This window comes from Spea bombifrons, chromosome 9 (assembly GCF_027358695.1).
Source record: "Spea bombifrons isolate aSpeBom1 chromosome 9, aSpeBom1.2.pri, whole genome shotgun sequence".
Lineage (NCBI taxonomy): Eukaryota > Metazoa > Chordata > Amphibia > Anura > Pelobatidae > Spea > Spea bombifrons.
Genome location: NC_071095.1, coordinates 19,234,979 through 19,252,458, shown reverse-complemented (window position 1 = coordinate 19,252,458; position 17,480 = coordinate 19,234,979). Strand labels below are relative to the sequence as shown.

The 17,480-nt window shown below is 40.5% G+C and overlaps 1 protein-coding gene across 1 annotated transcript; it reads left to right on the top strand.

Annotated features, from left to right (window-relative positions):
- The first annotated feature begins 10,764 nt into the window (after positions 1-10,764).
- On the top strand, positions 10,765-12,453 carry INSM2 (INSM transcriptional repressor 2). Its single transcript, XM_053475667.1, has one exon. The coding sequence runs from the start codon at positions 10,765-10,767 to the stop codon at positions 12,136-12,138; it is 1,374 nt and encodes a 457-aa protein (XP_053331642.1). The 3' UTR covers positions 12,139-12,453.
- The last annotated feature ends 5,027 nt before the right edge of the window (positions 12,454-17,480 follow it).

Sequence of the window (17,480 nt, the reverse complement as noted above, 5' to 3'; positions counted from 1 at the left end):
TCCTACCAGGAGATCCTGACAGCCTGCGGGGGGCAGACCTCGCCGTAACAATACGTGAATAAACCGTGATATTCATCGGAGGACGGCTACCGCATGGAGAGGGGCAATAATAATCATTATTATGTGAACGACGTATAACGGGGCAACATCTGCGCTTTATGCTATAAGATTGGACTATAGTATGCGCTATACAAAGTTTCAGACATGGCGTCTGTTCATCCTCACCCCAGCCTCAGGGGGCACCGGGAAATTTATGGGGTTCATTGTCAACCAAAATATTCAATGATGCAACATTTTTATAAAATAAAGGACTGTATCGATAACAATAGTAATAATATTATTAATAACTATAATAATAATAGCAATAATACTAATAATAATCATAAAATATAACAATACTAATAGTAATAATATTATTAATAATAGTAGTAATAATATTATTAATAATAATAGTAATAATAATAAATGCTGTATTAGTGATGTAACACTTTGTGTAATAATGTATCAACGTCCTCATTACTCGTGCTGCATTTTATTATAGCTGAATCATTACAATTTTCCAAAATGACAAGATTTTTTATCTTTCACTTACATTATCTGCAGCCCTAGCGCACGCTATTGCTGGGGATCATGTGACATTAGGATGCCCCCCGTTATGCTCAATGCTTGGTGGATGAGCTCAGTAAATCGCCCCAACACATGTATTTGTAGCTGACCACCGTGCAGTAAGATAAGTACTTTCATCCAAAGTAACCCTTACCCCCATTACCCCTTCACAGTAAGTGAAGTGCTTTTGTGTTAAAGAAGACGATACATTTCTCCGGCAGCGCATCTCCTGTTTGCTGTTCTTTGTGCTTAATATAATTGGATATATAATAATAATATATAATATCATTTTATTACTGTTTAATATGAGGGAAGCGCATGCTTCATCCGCAGCTATTTAAAATAAATATATAAGAGCTGTATACAGTAATAGAAACCACCCAGCGCTGTATACAGTAATATAACCCCCAGCGCTGTATACAGTAATATAACCCCCCAGCGCTGTATACAGTAATATAACCCCCAGCACTGTATACAGTAATATCACCCCAAGCGCTGTATACAGTAATATCACCCCCAGTGCTGTATACAGTAATAACCCCCAGCGATATATACAGTAATATAACCCCCAGCGCTGTACACAGTAATATAACTCCCAGCACTGTATACAATAATATAACACCCCAGCGCTGTATACAGTAATATAACCCCCCAGTGCTGTATACAGTAATATAACCCCCAGCGCTGTATACAGTAATATAACCCCCAGCGCTGTATACAGTAATATAACTCCCCAGCGCTGTATACAGTAAGATGACCCCCCCATCGCTATATACAGTAATATAACCCCCCCGGCGCTGTATACAATAATATAACCCCCAGTGCTGTATACAGTAATATACCCCCAGCGCTGTATACAGTAATAACCCCCCAGCGTTGTATACAGTAATATAACCCCCCCGCGCTGTATACAGTAATATAAGCCCCAGCGCCGTATACAGTAATATAACCCCCAGCGCTGTATACAGTAATATAACCCCCAGCACTGTATACAGTAATATAAGCCCCCAGCACTGTATACAGTAATATAACCCCCAGCGCTGTATACAGTAATAACCCCCAGCACTGTATACAGTAATATAACCCCCAGCGCTGTATACAGTAATAACCCCCAGCACTGTATACAGTACTATAACCTCCCAGTGCTGTATACAGTAATATTAACCTCCAGCATTATATAAAGCAATATAACCCCCCAGCGCCGTATACAGTAACATAACTCCCCCCCAGCGCTGTATAAAATAATATAACCCCCGGCACTGTATACAGTAATATAACCCTTCAGCGCTATATACAGTAATATAACCCTCCAGCGCTATATACAGTAATATAACCTCTAGTGCTGTATACAGTAATACCCCAGCGCTGTATACAGTAATAACCCCCAGCGATGTATACAGTAATAACCCCTAGCGCTGTATACAGTAATATAACCCCCAGCGCTGTATACAGTAATAACCCCCAGCTCTGTATACAGTAATACCCCCTAGCGCTGTCTACAGAAAGCGCCACGGCTCCGGTGTGTTAGTTTATATAGTTGAGACGCTCTGCGATTAGTACTTGTGACTGAACCTTCCGACACTGGGGCTTTTGGAGGGGACTGATGGCTAGCCTCCTCCCTGCTGACAATGGGCCCTGACATTAGAAGGGGTTCTGTTCTCGGGGAAGTGGGTACAGGGGCCCCCTTTCTACTGATTTCCCCCCTGGTACATCTTTTACCACATTTCCTTGCTGTCTGCATGCAATGACTCTAGAATACTTTCATCCATTTTTTTATTAGTTTTTGCTAGTTTTTCCTCCTCCGTCTCCATGGCAAGCGTTCCTGCGAGGCGTGCTTTTTGACCGGCTTTAGCGGCGGGGCTGTTTCATCTGTGGTGCAGGGGGGGGGGGTTGCTCTGCTCCCCTGTGGCTGAGAAAGTAAAATTCCAAATGTAGCCGTTTCCTTAATAAAAGCACAACTCAAAACCATGATTTTGTAGGCTTGCAAAGCATTGTGCGAGACCTGAGAGCGACAGCATCAGTTCCCATTACTTGGCATTAACCCCTTCGCGACCTTTGCCGGTTCAGGACCGTCATGACAAGAAGGTCACTAAATGACCTTTGACGGTCCTGAACCGTCAAAAAGTTAAATAAGCTTAGAAAGTGATCAAGGATCACTTTCTTCGCTTAAACGGCCTTGCTGCAATGCCTCGATGTCGAGGCATCCAGCAAGGCCGAGATCGGCATCGGGGGCCATGTCTGGCCCCTCCCCGGGGCGTCAACAGCCGCCATACATTGTATGGCGGCGGACGCCCGTTTTAAAAGCGTTTAGGAGGCGATCAACGATCGCCTCCTAAACTTAAATGGTGTCGCTGGAATGCCTCGATCAGGAGGCATCCAGCGACACCAAACACTTACCTTTAGGTGGGCTGTGACCGCTCCGGAGAGCGGTCACAGCCGCAGCTGCCGGTGATCTTCGCCATCAAGTAAGATGGCGGCGGCCCGGGAACTACAACAATAAAGACGAAAAAGTTCGCTAGAGGGTCTCCAGACCCTCTAGAGAACTGGCTCCACTTGCTGGTTGAATACAGGTACTGCATTCAACCATGCAAGTCAATGGAGCCCAGCTTTCTAATCACTATGTGATTAGTAAAATATTCAAAAAAAAAAATAAAAAATAAAAAAATGGAAAAAAAAAAATGTGCTAACATTTAAAAATAATTATGCAGTGATGTCACTAGATGAACCATCCAGTACCAGCACAATGTGTAAAAAAAAATATAAAAAAAGTATTAAAAAAAATAAAAAAAATAAAAAAATAAAGTTTATTATTTTGAGCAAGTGCTAAAATTTCTCAAAAATCTCAGAGTTAAAATAAAAGCACTTCAAATACCCAAGGGGTGTCTAATATATAAAAAAAATGGCTGATGGGGTAAATTGGAGTGGCCTAGCTCACAGATAGGGCATAGGTACAGACTGACCAAAATGGAGAAAAAAAGCGCACTTCCCAAATGTGGCATTTTAAATCTGAAACAACCCGACAAACCCATGCATGTCGGGTATCACTGCACTCAGGAGATGTTCCTGAACACATATTGGGGGGTTGTTTGACAGTGACATATACCAGAACCTGTATATCTATAACTAAAGTACAATTTGTGTGAAAAAAAATTACTATTACAAAGTTTGACAAAGTGTAGTTCTATAATTGGTGCATGGAAAGGGTTAAAATAACAGCATTCGGAATACCCTGGGGTGTCTAGTTTTCCAAAATATATGGTTTGAATGGGTTAAATTGAGTTAACCGGCTTCAAAGATATTCCAAAGAGGAGATGGAGGCAGAATGGCCAAATGACCACCTGGATTACGCATGCCCCAAAAGTAGCCTTTTACCAGCCAAACAATCTGACAAACCCATGCATGTGGGGTATCGCTGTACTCAGGAGATGTTGCTGAACACACATTGGGGTGTTGTTTGATAGTGACATATACCAGAACCTGTATATCTATAACTAAAGTACAATTTGTGTGGAAAAAAAAATAAAAAAAATTACTATTACAAAGTTTGACAAAGTGTAGTTGTATAATTGGTGCATGGAAAGGGTTAAAATAACAGCATTTGGAATACCCTGGGGTGTCTAGTTTTCAAAAATATATGGTTTGAGGGGGTTAAATTGAGTTAACCGGCTTCAAAGATGTTCCAAAGAGGAGATGGAGGCAGACTGACCAGATTTGTTAAAAAAGATTTGGAAATCATAAAACGCTGCTTGTACTTATTGCCCTATAACGTACAAAAAACAGCAAAAAAACATAAAAACATTGGGTATCTCTAAACTCAGGACAAGTAGTAGAATCTATTTAGCTAGTTTTTTTACTTGCTTTTTTAGGTGAGTAAAAGATTTTTCAAATAAAAGTCATAAAATGTCTTTTTTTTCAATTTTTCACCATGTTTTTTTTATTTTTTTATAGTAAATAAGATGATACGATCAAAATAATGGTATCTGAAGAAAGCCCATCTTGTCCTGAAAAAAACAATATATAACTTATGTGGGTACACTAAATGGGTGAGGAGAAAATTACACCTGAACACAAGCACCACAAAAGTGTCAAAACAGCCTCGGTCCCACAGGGTAGAAAACGAAAAATGAGCCCGGTCCTTAAGGGGTTAATACCCTGCTGGAACGGTGCATTACAGACCTCTGTTTACCATTTAAGCTCTGCTGCCATCTAGTGGAGAAAATGTATAAAACAGAGCCATTATTTATATGAATCCTCTGCTGCCCTCCTGCGGACACAATATATATTACAGAAACTTAACTCTACTACACTCTCACGAACCAGCGATCCCTTGTACGGTATGCAGGTTTCCTTACCTTTACACCACCAGGCAGTTGGTCTCGTTTTTTTAGACGTGGGTATATGACCCTACTTTCTCCTAATACTCATTTGCGCACACTCTAAAACTTTACATTCACACTAACAACAAACATATATACACAGCTATTATCACACTATAATTACACTTCATCACCCGGCAGAAGCCATCAGGACACGAACCAGCAATGCTTTGCATGTAAGGCAGGTTACGTCACCGCTACACCAAAAGGAGCAGGCTATTAGCAGTTACCTATACATCTATATATAATTACACACACAGCCCCCTAAACGGCATACAATTCACATAGAGGGGTCATGGGGACTGGATCCAGTACGGTAGAGAAGCCGGACCTTTTTTGTCTTTTAGACAGTAATAGTTATGTTATACGCGTCGGCAGCCGCAGTCACACGTATAATTTCATGGCCGGCCCCAGGAGAGGTAGCCGGCTGGGAAATTTCCTGGCAGTCCAGTCTGGCCCTGATTACCTCCGGTATTACTACTCATCAGCTCTTCTCTTATTCAGGAATTGATGACGCGCCAAGTTTTTGTAGCATGTTTAGTGTTAATTATCAAGTAATTGAATATGTTGAAAGGACTATTTATTAACCAAACCCACACGGAAGCTCAGCGTTAGATTGATATTTTTCAATGTATCAAACGAGATGTATGTGAAATAAAACAGCAGGAAAGACTTCTTGGGGTGGAAATGTCGTCTCTTACACCGCATACCTCAACAGCCCAATATCCAAATGGTGCTAAATGAAATTGGGTATGAACAGAAATGGGCTGGCTCGCTCTCCTTTTGGACCTCTAGGAATCCTAATAAAACCGGGTTCTTTGGAATGAGATTTGGGTATTCATGTAATTGATATTTTGAAAAAACAAATAAAATGTTCTCCACACTCTATTTCAAGTGCAAACAAGGAGCTGATGAATAGTGCCTCTAGATGTTTGGTTTTAAAGTTTGGTGGAGTAATATAGTGTTATGACCGATTATCCGCGTCTCCCTGTGCTGGCTCAGATTTGTTCAGAAAGAGCCCTCCCAACCTAAAACGACCCAGTGAAGGTAGAGGCCCTTTTGAAATAATTCTGAACTGACCCGTGGAACACAGCAAGGTCACCGTACATTACGTCGTGTAGATCCTGTAAGTTGTGAGGTGCGGCCTCCACGGATGCATCCTGGTGCCATGTATTCTTAAGGTAAATGACGCACACGTCCATCCACGCCATTCCTCAGATCAGACCTCCTTCTTCCATTGCGCCACGGTCCAGTTGGTATGCGCACGTGCCCATTGTAGGCGCATTCGGTAGGGGACAGGGGGGGGTCAGTATGGGCACCGTGGCCGGTCTGTTGGTAATCCTTCTACCAGAACCGGCATTAACTTTCTCTACAATTTGAGTTATAGTAGTTTGTTGTATTTGACCACACAGGCCAGCCTCAATGAGCCGTGGCTGCCCATGAGCAGGAATGTATGTATGTACGTATGTATGTATGTATTAGTGTATGTGAGCATGAATAGACATCTGTAAGTCTGTGTAAGATAGAGCCCATGTGAGAAGGAGTCGGAAGATCGTGCCGTGAACTGAAGGATGGATGAACCCTGCTTAAGGACGATTAAATAATTTGTTTTTCGAAGAAATATATTTATTCGTGTATCTATTCAGTATTTGCTCCCGTCCGCCAACAAACTCTTTGCGGGTTGTGAAATTGGACTTCGGCGCCAGACGAGTTCAGCGTTTCAGTTCCAAAGAGATTGACGTAAGGAAATCAAAGCATCGGGAGGGTGAGTGCAGATGTGTCATTAATGAAAATGAAGGCAGCCTTCGTGTAGTCATGAAGGCCAGTTAACAGTTTATTGCTTGTTGCACCCCCTGCCGCTCTCCTTATCGAAATTCCTGTAAAGCTGAAAGGACATCTGGAAGAATTCAGCCAATTAATGGCATTCATGCTGAAACGCCTCTGAAAGGCAGATTACACAAAATCAAAGCTGCCGCACAGACGATGCGCTCTAATCACACATGTAACATTCATTAGATGTTGCTGGAGGAGAGTTTAGATGCCTCTAATGAAAGATCAGGGACGGAGCATCCAGCAGGTATGTGTTTCGCTGTATGTGATTATCTGGAATACCAACGTAAACACCGCCAAACACTTATCGCCTAACTGTTTGCATCAACAGAATTAACCCTTCAAGACTCACTCAGCTACCTCCTTGTAGAGCTGGAAAGTATCCCTGATAATAGATCGGCAACGTATTAAGGGGACTCTCCAACCATCATATGTACTTCAATCCACCCCCCATCTGCATTTACCCCTTTGCTCCTGTGACAAACACCATTGAAAATGTTACTTGCTTCCTTGTTACTCACAAACACCGTAATCGATGTAACAAACATATGTGGTTTTTAGTTTACACAAATTCAATCACATTGTTACAAATACAATTAATACAATTAATCAGTCCAGCAGTGAGGTGAGGGCAATATGAGAAGCCAGGTGTATCCATTTACAGGTGTCCTGAAAATAAGAAATAAATAAATAACATACTTCAGAGATAAATGTAAAGGGGGTTAAAAGGCAGATCAGAGTGGCATAAAGGCTAAAAGGCATTCCTAGAGGCAGAGTGGCATATAGGGGGTTAAAAAGCATTTCTAGCGGCAGAGTGGCATATAGGGGGTTAAAAGGCATTTCTATAGGCAGAAAAGCCCCGACTGACCACTGCTTCTGACTCCCTGGTGTCTGGTGTCGGCACCAGAAGCTCATGTGACGCTGTTGCTCAGTCATAGAAGCCCTGGCGGAAGTGCCAGCAGTAGCGGAGGTTGTCTGCGTCAGATAAGTAGATATACTTACTGATCGTGTCATGTTTAGTCTCTTAGGTGCAGCATCCCTAGAACCTGCCATTGCAAAAGATAGAATAAAATACATGAAAATAAATCTGTGTAACATCTCAAATATTTTCTTCATTTTTTTTTTTGACTTTCATTTTCATGAGTACATTTTGGGACCTATAGCAAATCGTACATGGCTAGGGACCTCTCTTGCACCCTGCCTCCACCCATCACATTATTCTCACCTCTGTGGACACAAATCATCCCCATGGAGGCGGAAGATAAGGGGAGAAAGAAAGGAGCAGAATGGGGGGCAGATGGGTGGGAGATAATGTAGACGTAATGGTGAGAAGCATCACACGTATGTTCGACCTACTGATTTCCAGGGACGAGGGGTTCATCTGTACTCCTTTAGAGATGGTCCCTCAGGCATCCTTTTATTTACAGAGCACCCGCAGATTATATAGCGCTAGGATAACAGGGGAGAATATGAATGTTGACATTATACCAAACTGTCGTCATCATTAACACAGAAGGCTATAGATCATACACTATTTATTTCATGGAGAACCTGGAAAGGGTTCCAGTTGAAGGACGCGAGTCTATTTACCTGTGACCAAACTGGAGATAAATGTGTGCATGTGTGTGAGCAACTGGGGTGAAAAGTGACTTTTACTTGGTCACTAATTCTCATGCAATGGGACTGAGAGAACTGTAAGATATTGTCACATACCGGCATATTCAGTCTATAGCGTAACGTAAAGATGTATAACTTTACCAAGAGGATGGTAGATAAGTGGAACAGCCTCCCATCAGAAGTGGTAGAGGCTGATACAGTGAGGGAATTTAATCATATAGGCATAGGGCTCCTGAACCTCAGATGAGACCAACTACCGATTCAGATCTGAGTCTTCACATCAGGAAAATTAGGCAGACTAGATGGGCGAATGGGTTGGATCTGTGTTTCCACATGCCTATGTTTTATCAGCATGGGAGATAATAATGAAGAACGAGGTAGAGTAAAGGAGGCAGAGGGAGCGAAGCACAGAAACATCCCACCTTTAGCTGTGAAGAACAGCAGAATATACAGTTGTGATACACAGGTAGATATCATGATGTCTTTTTCTATCTAATTACGTGAAAGAAAAAAGAAAGCAAAGGAAAAATGAAAATAAAACAAAAAACCTATAAATAGAAGAAAAAGAAAAAAAAGAAAACAGTCAGGCAGATATGATAATATTATGGAAATTAATCACTATGTTTCATTTGTCCATTATACAAATGCTGATTAGACTGTTCTTTTAGCCTATTTCATATCAGATCAAGACAATTGAAAAAACTGTCTACTTTTTATTTTAATCAAAGAATTTAAGAGAAAGATAATTTTAAGACAAAAAGCATCAATTGGGTAAACTTGCTGAAGACAATTGCAGATAACAAATCATAAGTTGCCTACACATATGTATAGGGTTAGGGCAGAAAGGGTTAATATAGGGGGAAAAGCCCCACTGAAAATGATGAACTGCACGCATATAGTGTGTGTACTAGCCGGTACCAATACATACATGTTCAAGCTAATTGGGACCAGCCAATCAAATCCAAAACAAATACAGACCATTCTTGTAGTGAAACTCCTAATGCTTTGGGCACTTATCTTCCTATGACAGAAATGATAAAGTTTTTAAAGGAACAAGAAAAGGAAATTACAGCTTTTTTTTTTTTTTTTTTTTTTTTTTTTTTAAATGAGATATATAGATATATACATTAGATATATACATTATATATATATATATATATATATACATACATATACACACATATACATATATATACACACACATATACATGAGTATATACATAAACCTATCTGTATTAAACACAATCTAATTATATATACATACACACACACAGATATATATCTCTATCTCCATCTATCTATCCATCCATCCATAGATCAAATGTGTTTAGGTAACATTTGTATCTTTATTTATGCCATTTAAAAACATTGGTTTGTGCTAGTCTGTGAAGGGTTAATGTGTTTACATCTATATACTGCAGAAGCCTTACATTAGACAAAATTCACAAAATATAAATTCAATATATTAACACGTAGCAAAGAATTTCGATTTTGGTTAAGATCTATGAGATCAGCTCTTCTTCAGGGGGGCAATTAATGCAAAACAGTGATTTTTCTTTATTATTAATATGATAAACGGGATTGATAACCCACAGAAATTATTATTATTAATTATTATTTTTAAATTAAGACTAATCCTGGTGTGTCTTTTTTTTTAAAAAATGCCAAAAGGGTTATTATTCTGAAATTTGGTACCTTTAAGGATAAATGCAATTATTAAATTAATGCAATTATTAAATATATCGAGATTAAATACAAGTTATTACATCATAGTGTAAAGAATAAATATAATTACTACATCATGGCATAGGAAAGAAATGCAGTTATTAAATGAATGCATGGAGAACGCATGCAATTATTAAATGAAGGAGTCGAGAATAAATGCAAATATTACATCAGGGCATAGAAAATAAATATAATTATTAAATGAAGGCATAGACAAAAAAATAATTACATCATGGCATAGAGGATTAATTAAATCATTTAGTGAAGGCATAGATACATGCAATTACTACACCCAAATCATAGGGTATTTAAACCCTATATGGAGGAAAGAGTTTATAAATTGTCCCCTGTGTGTTTTTCTCCCCATCCTTCACATTTATTGTCTTTGACAGGGGGCATCAGGGGGTCCTGGCTTCGGGACACGCCTATCAGCCCTGCTGTAACTTCTCATTGGCTTCTGTCAGGTACTTATAGGTGACTTACTATGAACCCTGTGATCAATAGGAAGAAGAGACTTGTCTTACCCCATGCTTTCGGCTGCTCTCATCTCTCGATTGTTGGTTTATTCGCCCTTTTGTTCTGCAATCCTGATCCCCTATCCTGAGTGAAGATGCCCCGGGGATTTCTGGTAAAGAGGACAAGGAAAAGCTGCGGGTCCTACAGGATACCCTCTGATGAAACTGGACCGACCCACTACAGACCCATCGCTACAGCTCTCAATGTCCTGACACCCTACACATCCACCAGTGACTTTGGGGCAGGAGCTCCTGATAACCCAGTAGAGAAAGCAGGTGAAGGGACACCTGAAGCCTCCTCTGATGTTCCTCCCATCAGGTTGGGTTCCAGAGTGGAACAGATCGGACCCTGGAACCAGATACCTTTCAGTCCAGTGAAACCTGTAGACATGGAACTGAAGAAGACGTTCTTTAGAAGGTTCCTGAGTTCTCCAGCTTCTGCCGAGTCCTTTCCTTCTTCAGAGTCCTTTGCCTCCATGGAGAAACTTCTTGCCCAGCACAACCCCTTTCTGCCCCCAGAATCCAGCAAGTTACAGACAAGCATTAGCGCCAAGGAGACCCCGAGATACCCCAAACTCCAGTGCAAGAAGATCAAAGCCAGCAGGAAGCTCAGCTTTGCAGATGAAGTCACCACTTCTCCGGTGCTGGGACTAAAAATCAAAGCGGAGGAGCCAGATGGCAAATCCCTCCTCAAACGACCCCCTCTGGGGGAATTTATCTGCCAGCTCTGCAAGGAGCAATACCCCGACCCCTTTGCCTTAGCCCAGCACAAGTGCTCCAGGATCGTCCGTGTCGAGTATCGCTGCCCCGAGTGCGAGAAGATATTCAGCTGCCCGGCCAATCTGGCTTCCCACAGGAGGTGGCACAAGCCCAGGGCGTTGGGGGCAGATGGCCAAGGAGGGAAGAGGCTGCAAGTGCCGCTGGATGGCAAGGAGAACAGCAGCGGGCGTCGGGATGCGGCTCCGAGCGCACGGGATCAGCACCAGCCGGCCCTGGACAGCTCCCAGCAGCCAGCTCAGCCGCTGCACTCAGGCGGCAGCCCCTACCAGGTCAGGGAGGGAAGCATGGCTCACACCACAGCCGAGGACGGGGCATTCGACTGCCCATACTGCCACAAGAGATTCCGCAGGCACACTTACCTCCGCAAACACCTGCTTACACACCAACCATTCAACCCCCTGGAGAGGGGGCAGATCACCTACCCATGCCCCCTCTGTGGAGTTCACTTCCCCTCCGCGGACATTAGGGATAAGCACAGACTGTGGCATGCAGTGAGAGAAGAGCTTCTCATCCCTTTAGAAGAAGCTATGGTGGCAGAAGGAGGAGGAGGACAGCAGATCTTCCCATGTGAAATTTGCCCCACGGCCTTCTTTAGTGCCCCCGGACTCACCTTGCATATAAACAAGTGCCATCCACCAGAAAGCAGGCAGGAGCTAATCCAACAAATCCCTATAGGACCAGGCTGCTAGAACACGGAAGGTGAAAATGTGCATCATAACGATTCTGACTGATGACATCATTGTTAGCAAACGCTTCACACCCCTTCAATGCCAGCAGTTAAAGATGAGAGTTTGACAAAACTGCTTTCAAATGATATACTAGCTGACATTATTTAATCTGTTGTACTGTTTTCATTATGATTGTTTTAAAATATACATGTACCTAATTTATATAGATGATATATACCGTATATATAATAAAGTGGATCCATATGTGAAACTAATTCAGGGCTATCATTCCAGAAAAAAATGCATTTACCAAAAATATTGTTTTAGGTTCCCCTAAATAAACCAAAGGTTGTGTGTATTTGCCTTCTGTTTTTTTTGGGTCTGATTTTAATTTTTGTTATTATTTAAAATAAAATGTATGTAAAGTCTTGGGTTGGACAAATTGTTCCATGTTAATGTTTAACAAATTATTTAAATTACTGTAAAAAAAAAAAAAAAAATATGCATAAGAGGAAAAGGACAATTACACTGCAGGGACACCTAATATAAATTGACTTAAATGGTTTCAAATAAGGGTTATTATATGGAGGATTAAATTTGTTTTAAGTAAATACTATTACAAAAGGAGAAAAAAAGGACTAAGAAAATATACAAAATTAAGATCTTTAGTAAATCAGACTCCTGGAGCTTTTTTAAGACTTTGATGCTTTTGAATGACATGCAATTTTATTCAACGCAACACGATTTTTTCCCTTTTAATACAAAGTGTTAAGCACTTGTGCATAATTTCAAGCATATTAAATCCTCCCATTAATTGTGTTCTACAAGCTTCAAATAGGCCCCAAAGCTTTTGTGGAGTTTAAATTGCTGTGGCAATTTCATGCCTTTGTCCTGTTAAGAAATGTATTCATTTTATTACAGATCTACACCCTAGATTAAAAAAGTACATTTTTTTTTTATAACCCCACAATCATACTTTCTACATTTGCTTTACAGTGCAAATTATTATTATTAACCTGTGACACACGACACACAATGGGTTAATCTATACATAATGGACATTATCCATTATATGTAAAGAACACTGCGTGTGTCTATGTCTATATAGCGTGTATGTCTATATATTATATATACACACACACGTCCATTATGTATGTGGTATTATATATGGGTCTACACAAGGCTCCCCCCAAAAAATGTTATGTAATTTTCTTTAATGTGGGGCATCTTTATCGTCCAAAATGTAGGAACCATATATTTTCTAATATCCCATTACAATTTTAGTAATATTTAGTATATACAATAGGGCACATTGGAAATCATAAAGCCTTAAATGGGTCAAAGGTGGTAAGGCGGCCTTGCTTGGTTAGATTAAAATACTTAACAAAAACTCGGCCAAATTTATTTCAAATAATCTATTATAGAAACAGGTTATTTAAAATATAAATGCAAATAGAAGCGACAATGAAATGCCAGGATAATTCACCAATTACATACACACAAGTTTGGGGTCACTTACCCGTTTTCAAGGGCATTTCACGCTGTAACATAATTACAAAAAGGGTTTCTAACAAACTGTTTGCCTTTAAAACTTCAACTTAGATTAGCGAACACAACGTGGCACAGGAACCCAGGAGTGATGAGTGTAATAAAGGGCCGTCGGAACCCAGGAGTGATGAGTGTAATAAAGGGCCGTCGGAACCCAGGAGTGATGGGAGTGTAATAAAGGGCCGTCGGAACCCAGGAGTGATGGGAGTGTAATAAAGGGCCGTCGGAACCCAGGAGTGATGGGAGTGCTAAAGGGCCGTCGGAACCCAGGAGTGATGGGAGTGATAAAGGGCCTCTGTATGCCGGTTAAGATATTCCATTAAAAATCTACAATAGTAATTTACAACATTAACCCCTTCTGTACTGGATTTCTGATCCATTTCATGTTATTTTATTGGACAAAATGTGCTTTTATTAAAAAAATACAATTTATATATATATATATATATATATATATATATATATATATATATATATATATATATATAGCAGAAATTGCATTAATATACAAACAATTAAAACTGCGTTTTAAAATCAGGCCCAGTAATGTGTGTAAAATCATGCTATTATAATAAAAGTTGGTTTTAATTTTTATATTGCATTAAGTATGGTCTTGGGAGAAAAAAAACTATGTTGCCTGAGTTGGTTATACATAGTTTACATTATTAATATATACACTACTAAAAGTTATTTTGCCCACTAAGCTAGCATGTTTTAGAATGCAATATTGTTTATGGTATATCGGATGAGTTCAAAAGATCAACGTTTCACACTACACATGGATGAGTTAATCGCAATCATTAAATATGAAACATTTTGGTGTGTAAATATATATATATATATTATATATATATATATTATATATAAGCAAATATCTCAGTTTATTGAATGGCTTTGAACACGTAACAAACCAGTAGTTCCCACTGACAATGTATTAACTTAGGTCTGCCCCCCCAGATTGCACTCACCTACCCATGATCCTCTGGCTTCTTCTCACGATCTGGAAGCCTCCTGGAGCTCTGAAGACCGCAGTGTTGACATTGAAGGCAATGAAGCATGCAATGTTATTGTGTCTGGATGGAGGCCACCAATGGGGACCAACGTCCCATTTGGAAGCCAAAAAAGTTGCAAGCTACATTAATATTTTTAGAAACGTGCAGCCCTGTTGGGCCCGAAGTCTGTCTGGAAAAGGTGTCCAACACCCCCGGAAAACTTCAGGTATGTTTTCCAGCTCACGGCATCACCTACATGCTAAGCACACATTAGTAAGTACCCTATGGGCGCCATAACTATACAAACAGGTAGGAGTTCACCTTTACAAGGTCCTTTGTAATTAATAGTTGAAGGGATAAGACGGAGTTTGTCATCAACTGTTTAGTGTGGGAGAGTTTAAGCCAGTAGTGATCCAAAGAAAATGGGTCTTCCAACCTCAACCCTTGTGCTGTTCTCCCATTTCTTCCTTATGGATGGGGTCAAGCCACCATGCAATCACTTCAACAATTCATAGTAAGTAGCCAACATATAGAACACAACACTGTGAACACAGCCTCCTGTAGTAGTTTAACATAAGGGACAGCATGAAACACTCCTGATTTTTTGCACTGCAGCATATTTTTCACATTGACTTTGGTCAGGCCATGTTGAAGAGTCTTGCCGAACAATCAGCAAAGGTTGAAGCTTGTTTCCTTGGATGAAGGAGGTAACCAAACATACAATCTTCAGGTGGGAAAAAGCCTCAGCCCCACAATGAGCTTGACGCAATCCAAAGGAGTAGTAGTGTTGGTATTTGAAGTTTCTACTAAACAACAGGGTGTGATTTGGGCCAAGCCTGCCCAATACAGATCGGAATATTGTTGGCTTTTGTCATCAGATGAAGAGCATGGTTTGGGACTGTAATAAATACCCCCTGAAGTGGCTGTCTTGCTGAAATATTCCAAATAGCAAAATATGAAGACTTGCAGTAAATGACCCCAGATCGTGCCTCTCTCACCTCGTCACGGTTCATGACTCCATCATCAGAAAGACATCAAGTAAGCAGGGGATTCTTGAAGCAGAGTAGTGACAGCAAACTGCTTCTAAGAAGAATATGAACATGTGTTTAGAATTTGCCAAAAAAAATAAATTGATTCTCTTCAAGAGTTCTCCAAAGAGGCAAAGGTTTCAGGAGAAGAGGATGTGGTTTCCCCATCTTAAGTACCAACGATCAAGCATGAAAACACAAGCGGATTTACCCGAGGACACGTACAAGAAGTTTCGACAAGGTCCAGACTTCAACCCTATCGAGATGTGACAGGACCTTAATGAGCAGTTTAACTAACATTTGTTGGTTTTCAAGCAGAAAGCATGGAGGAGTTGGCCTAAACTCTTCCCCGGAGCCGTTAGATTTGATTGGAGTTGTTGATGCTTTAGGGTGGCGATTACTTCTTCGCAAAGGCATGAAGGCATTTCCTAAGTGTATTTAATAAATTATATTCTGGAGGAAATATCACAAACGAACTCTTACCAATTCCCGGCCACTAGTGCTTAAAAGAAAAATGTAATACATCAGTAATTGACTGTCATATTTCCACACATTTTTGGAACATTCCAGGAGCATCACAGGAGATCTATAGGGCACTGTTGGTAAGGGGAACCAAATTTTGGGGTTAATTGGTACATTGTGTTTGCTTCATACTACACGTACTTCAGCAGGCAGGAGCAAGTGGGGCTCCTGCCCAGGACCCCCACATTACCGCTGCTTACTGCTCTCCAGGTCTGAGAGACCACAAGTGTGAGGGGAAGTGGGATCGCCACTTGTCTTTTCCTAAAGAGACCCCAAAAATAGATTCCTTCCCCAAGACCCTCAGGTCTTCAGGGTCGCACCAATAGATGTGAGCTGAAGGAGCTTCTACAGAGCCTAGATTGGGCAAAAACTTTACCTTTTCAATCAAATATCTCTAAAACCATTAAAACGATTGGAAAAAAACTCTGATATGACGCCATAAGAGAAAAGTCAGCGGCAGCGAGGACAGCTAAAAGGATTACACTACACAAAAAGTGGTAAGAATATTTTTATTGGATTATTAAGGAAGATGAGGTCTTCTCTAGCCCTTTACAAGTGGGCAGAACAGGCATGAAATGACATTACATGCAAAGGATCGCCACAGCTGGTTTATACACACATGCAGGTCATACAGTTGCCCGTGTGACCTTGCAGATTTTTATACGGCAGTGCAGAAATGTCAGTTATCAGGACATGTGACGATGAGCCGTAGGAAACATGTCTACAAGCCCAGTGCGTGTTTGTAGAAGGTACATTGCAGGCCCCCCCACCAAAAAAAAAAATGAAAAATAGAATGAACTGGAGAGATGGACTTTGACAATGAGATGCCAAGTACGTCTACTCTTAAAATTTTAATTAAAATAGGATATATAAAAATAGATATGTAAAAAGGAAAGAAAAATAAAGGTGAATCTCATTCTTTGTCCTCAAAGAAAAAGAAAATCTGATGATCACATATGTTGGCTGGAAGTTACCAGGAAGAAGGTTCAACAGAAGAGTTTTGGTTTGGTTCCCCATAGTTTGGTAGAAGCCATGAGAAAAAAATAAATAACTGAATGGCCAAAAAATGAACATTCAGCTTCATAATCCACTAAGGCAGGCTTTGCCAAAGCTATCTTCAAGTACCATCATACACATCTCGGAAGAACAGACAAAGTATTAAACAAAGCGGTCTATTCACTTCAATTCTCCCACATGAAAATTCATTATGAAGAGCCAACACTGGCAGGTTTCACCAGCAAAAAGGGCTGAGCTGGCCCTGTATAATGTATAA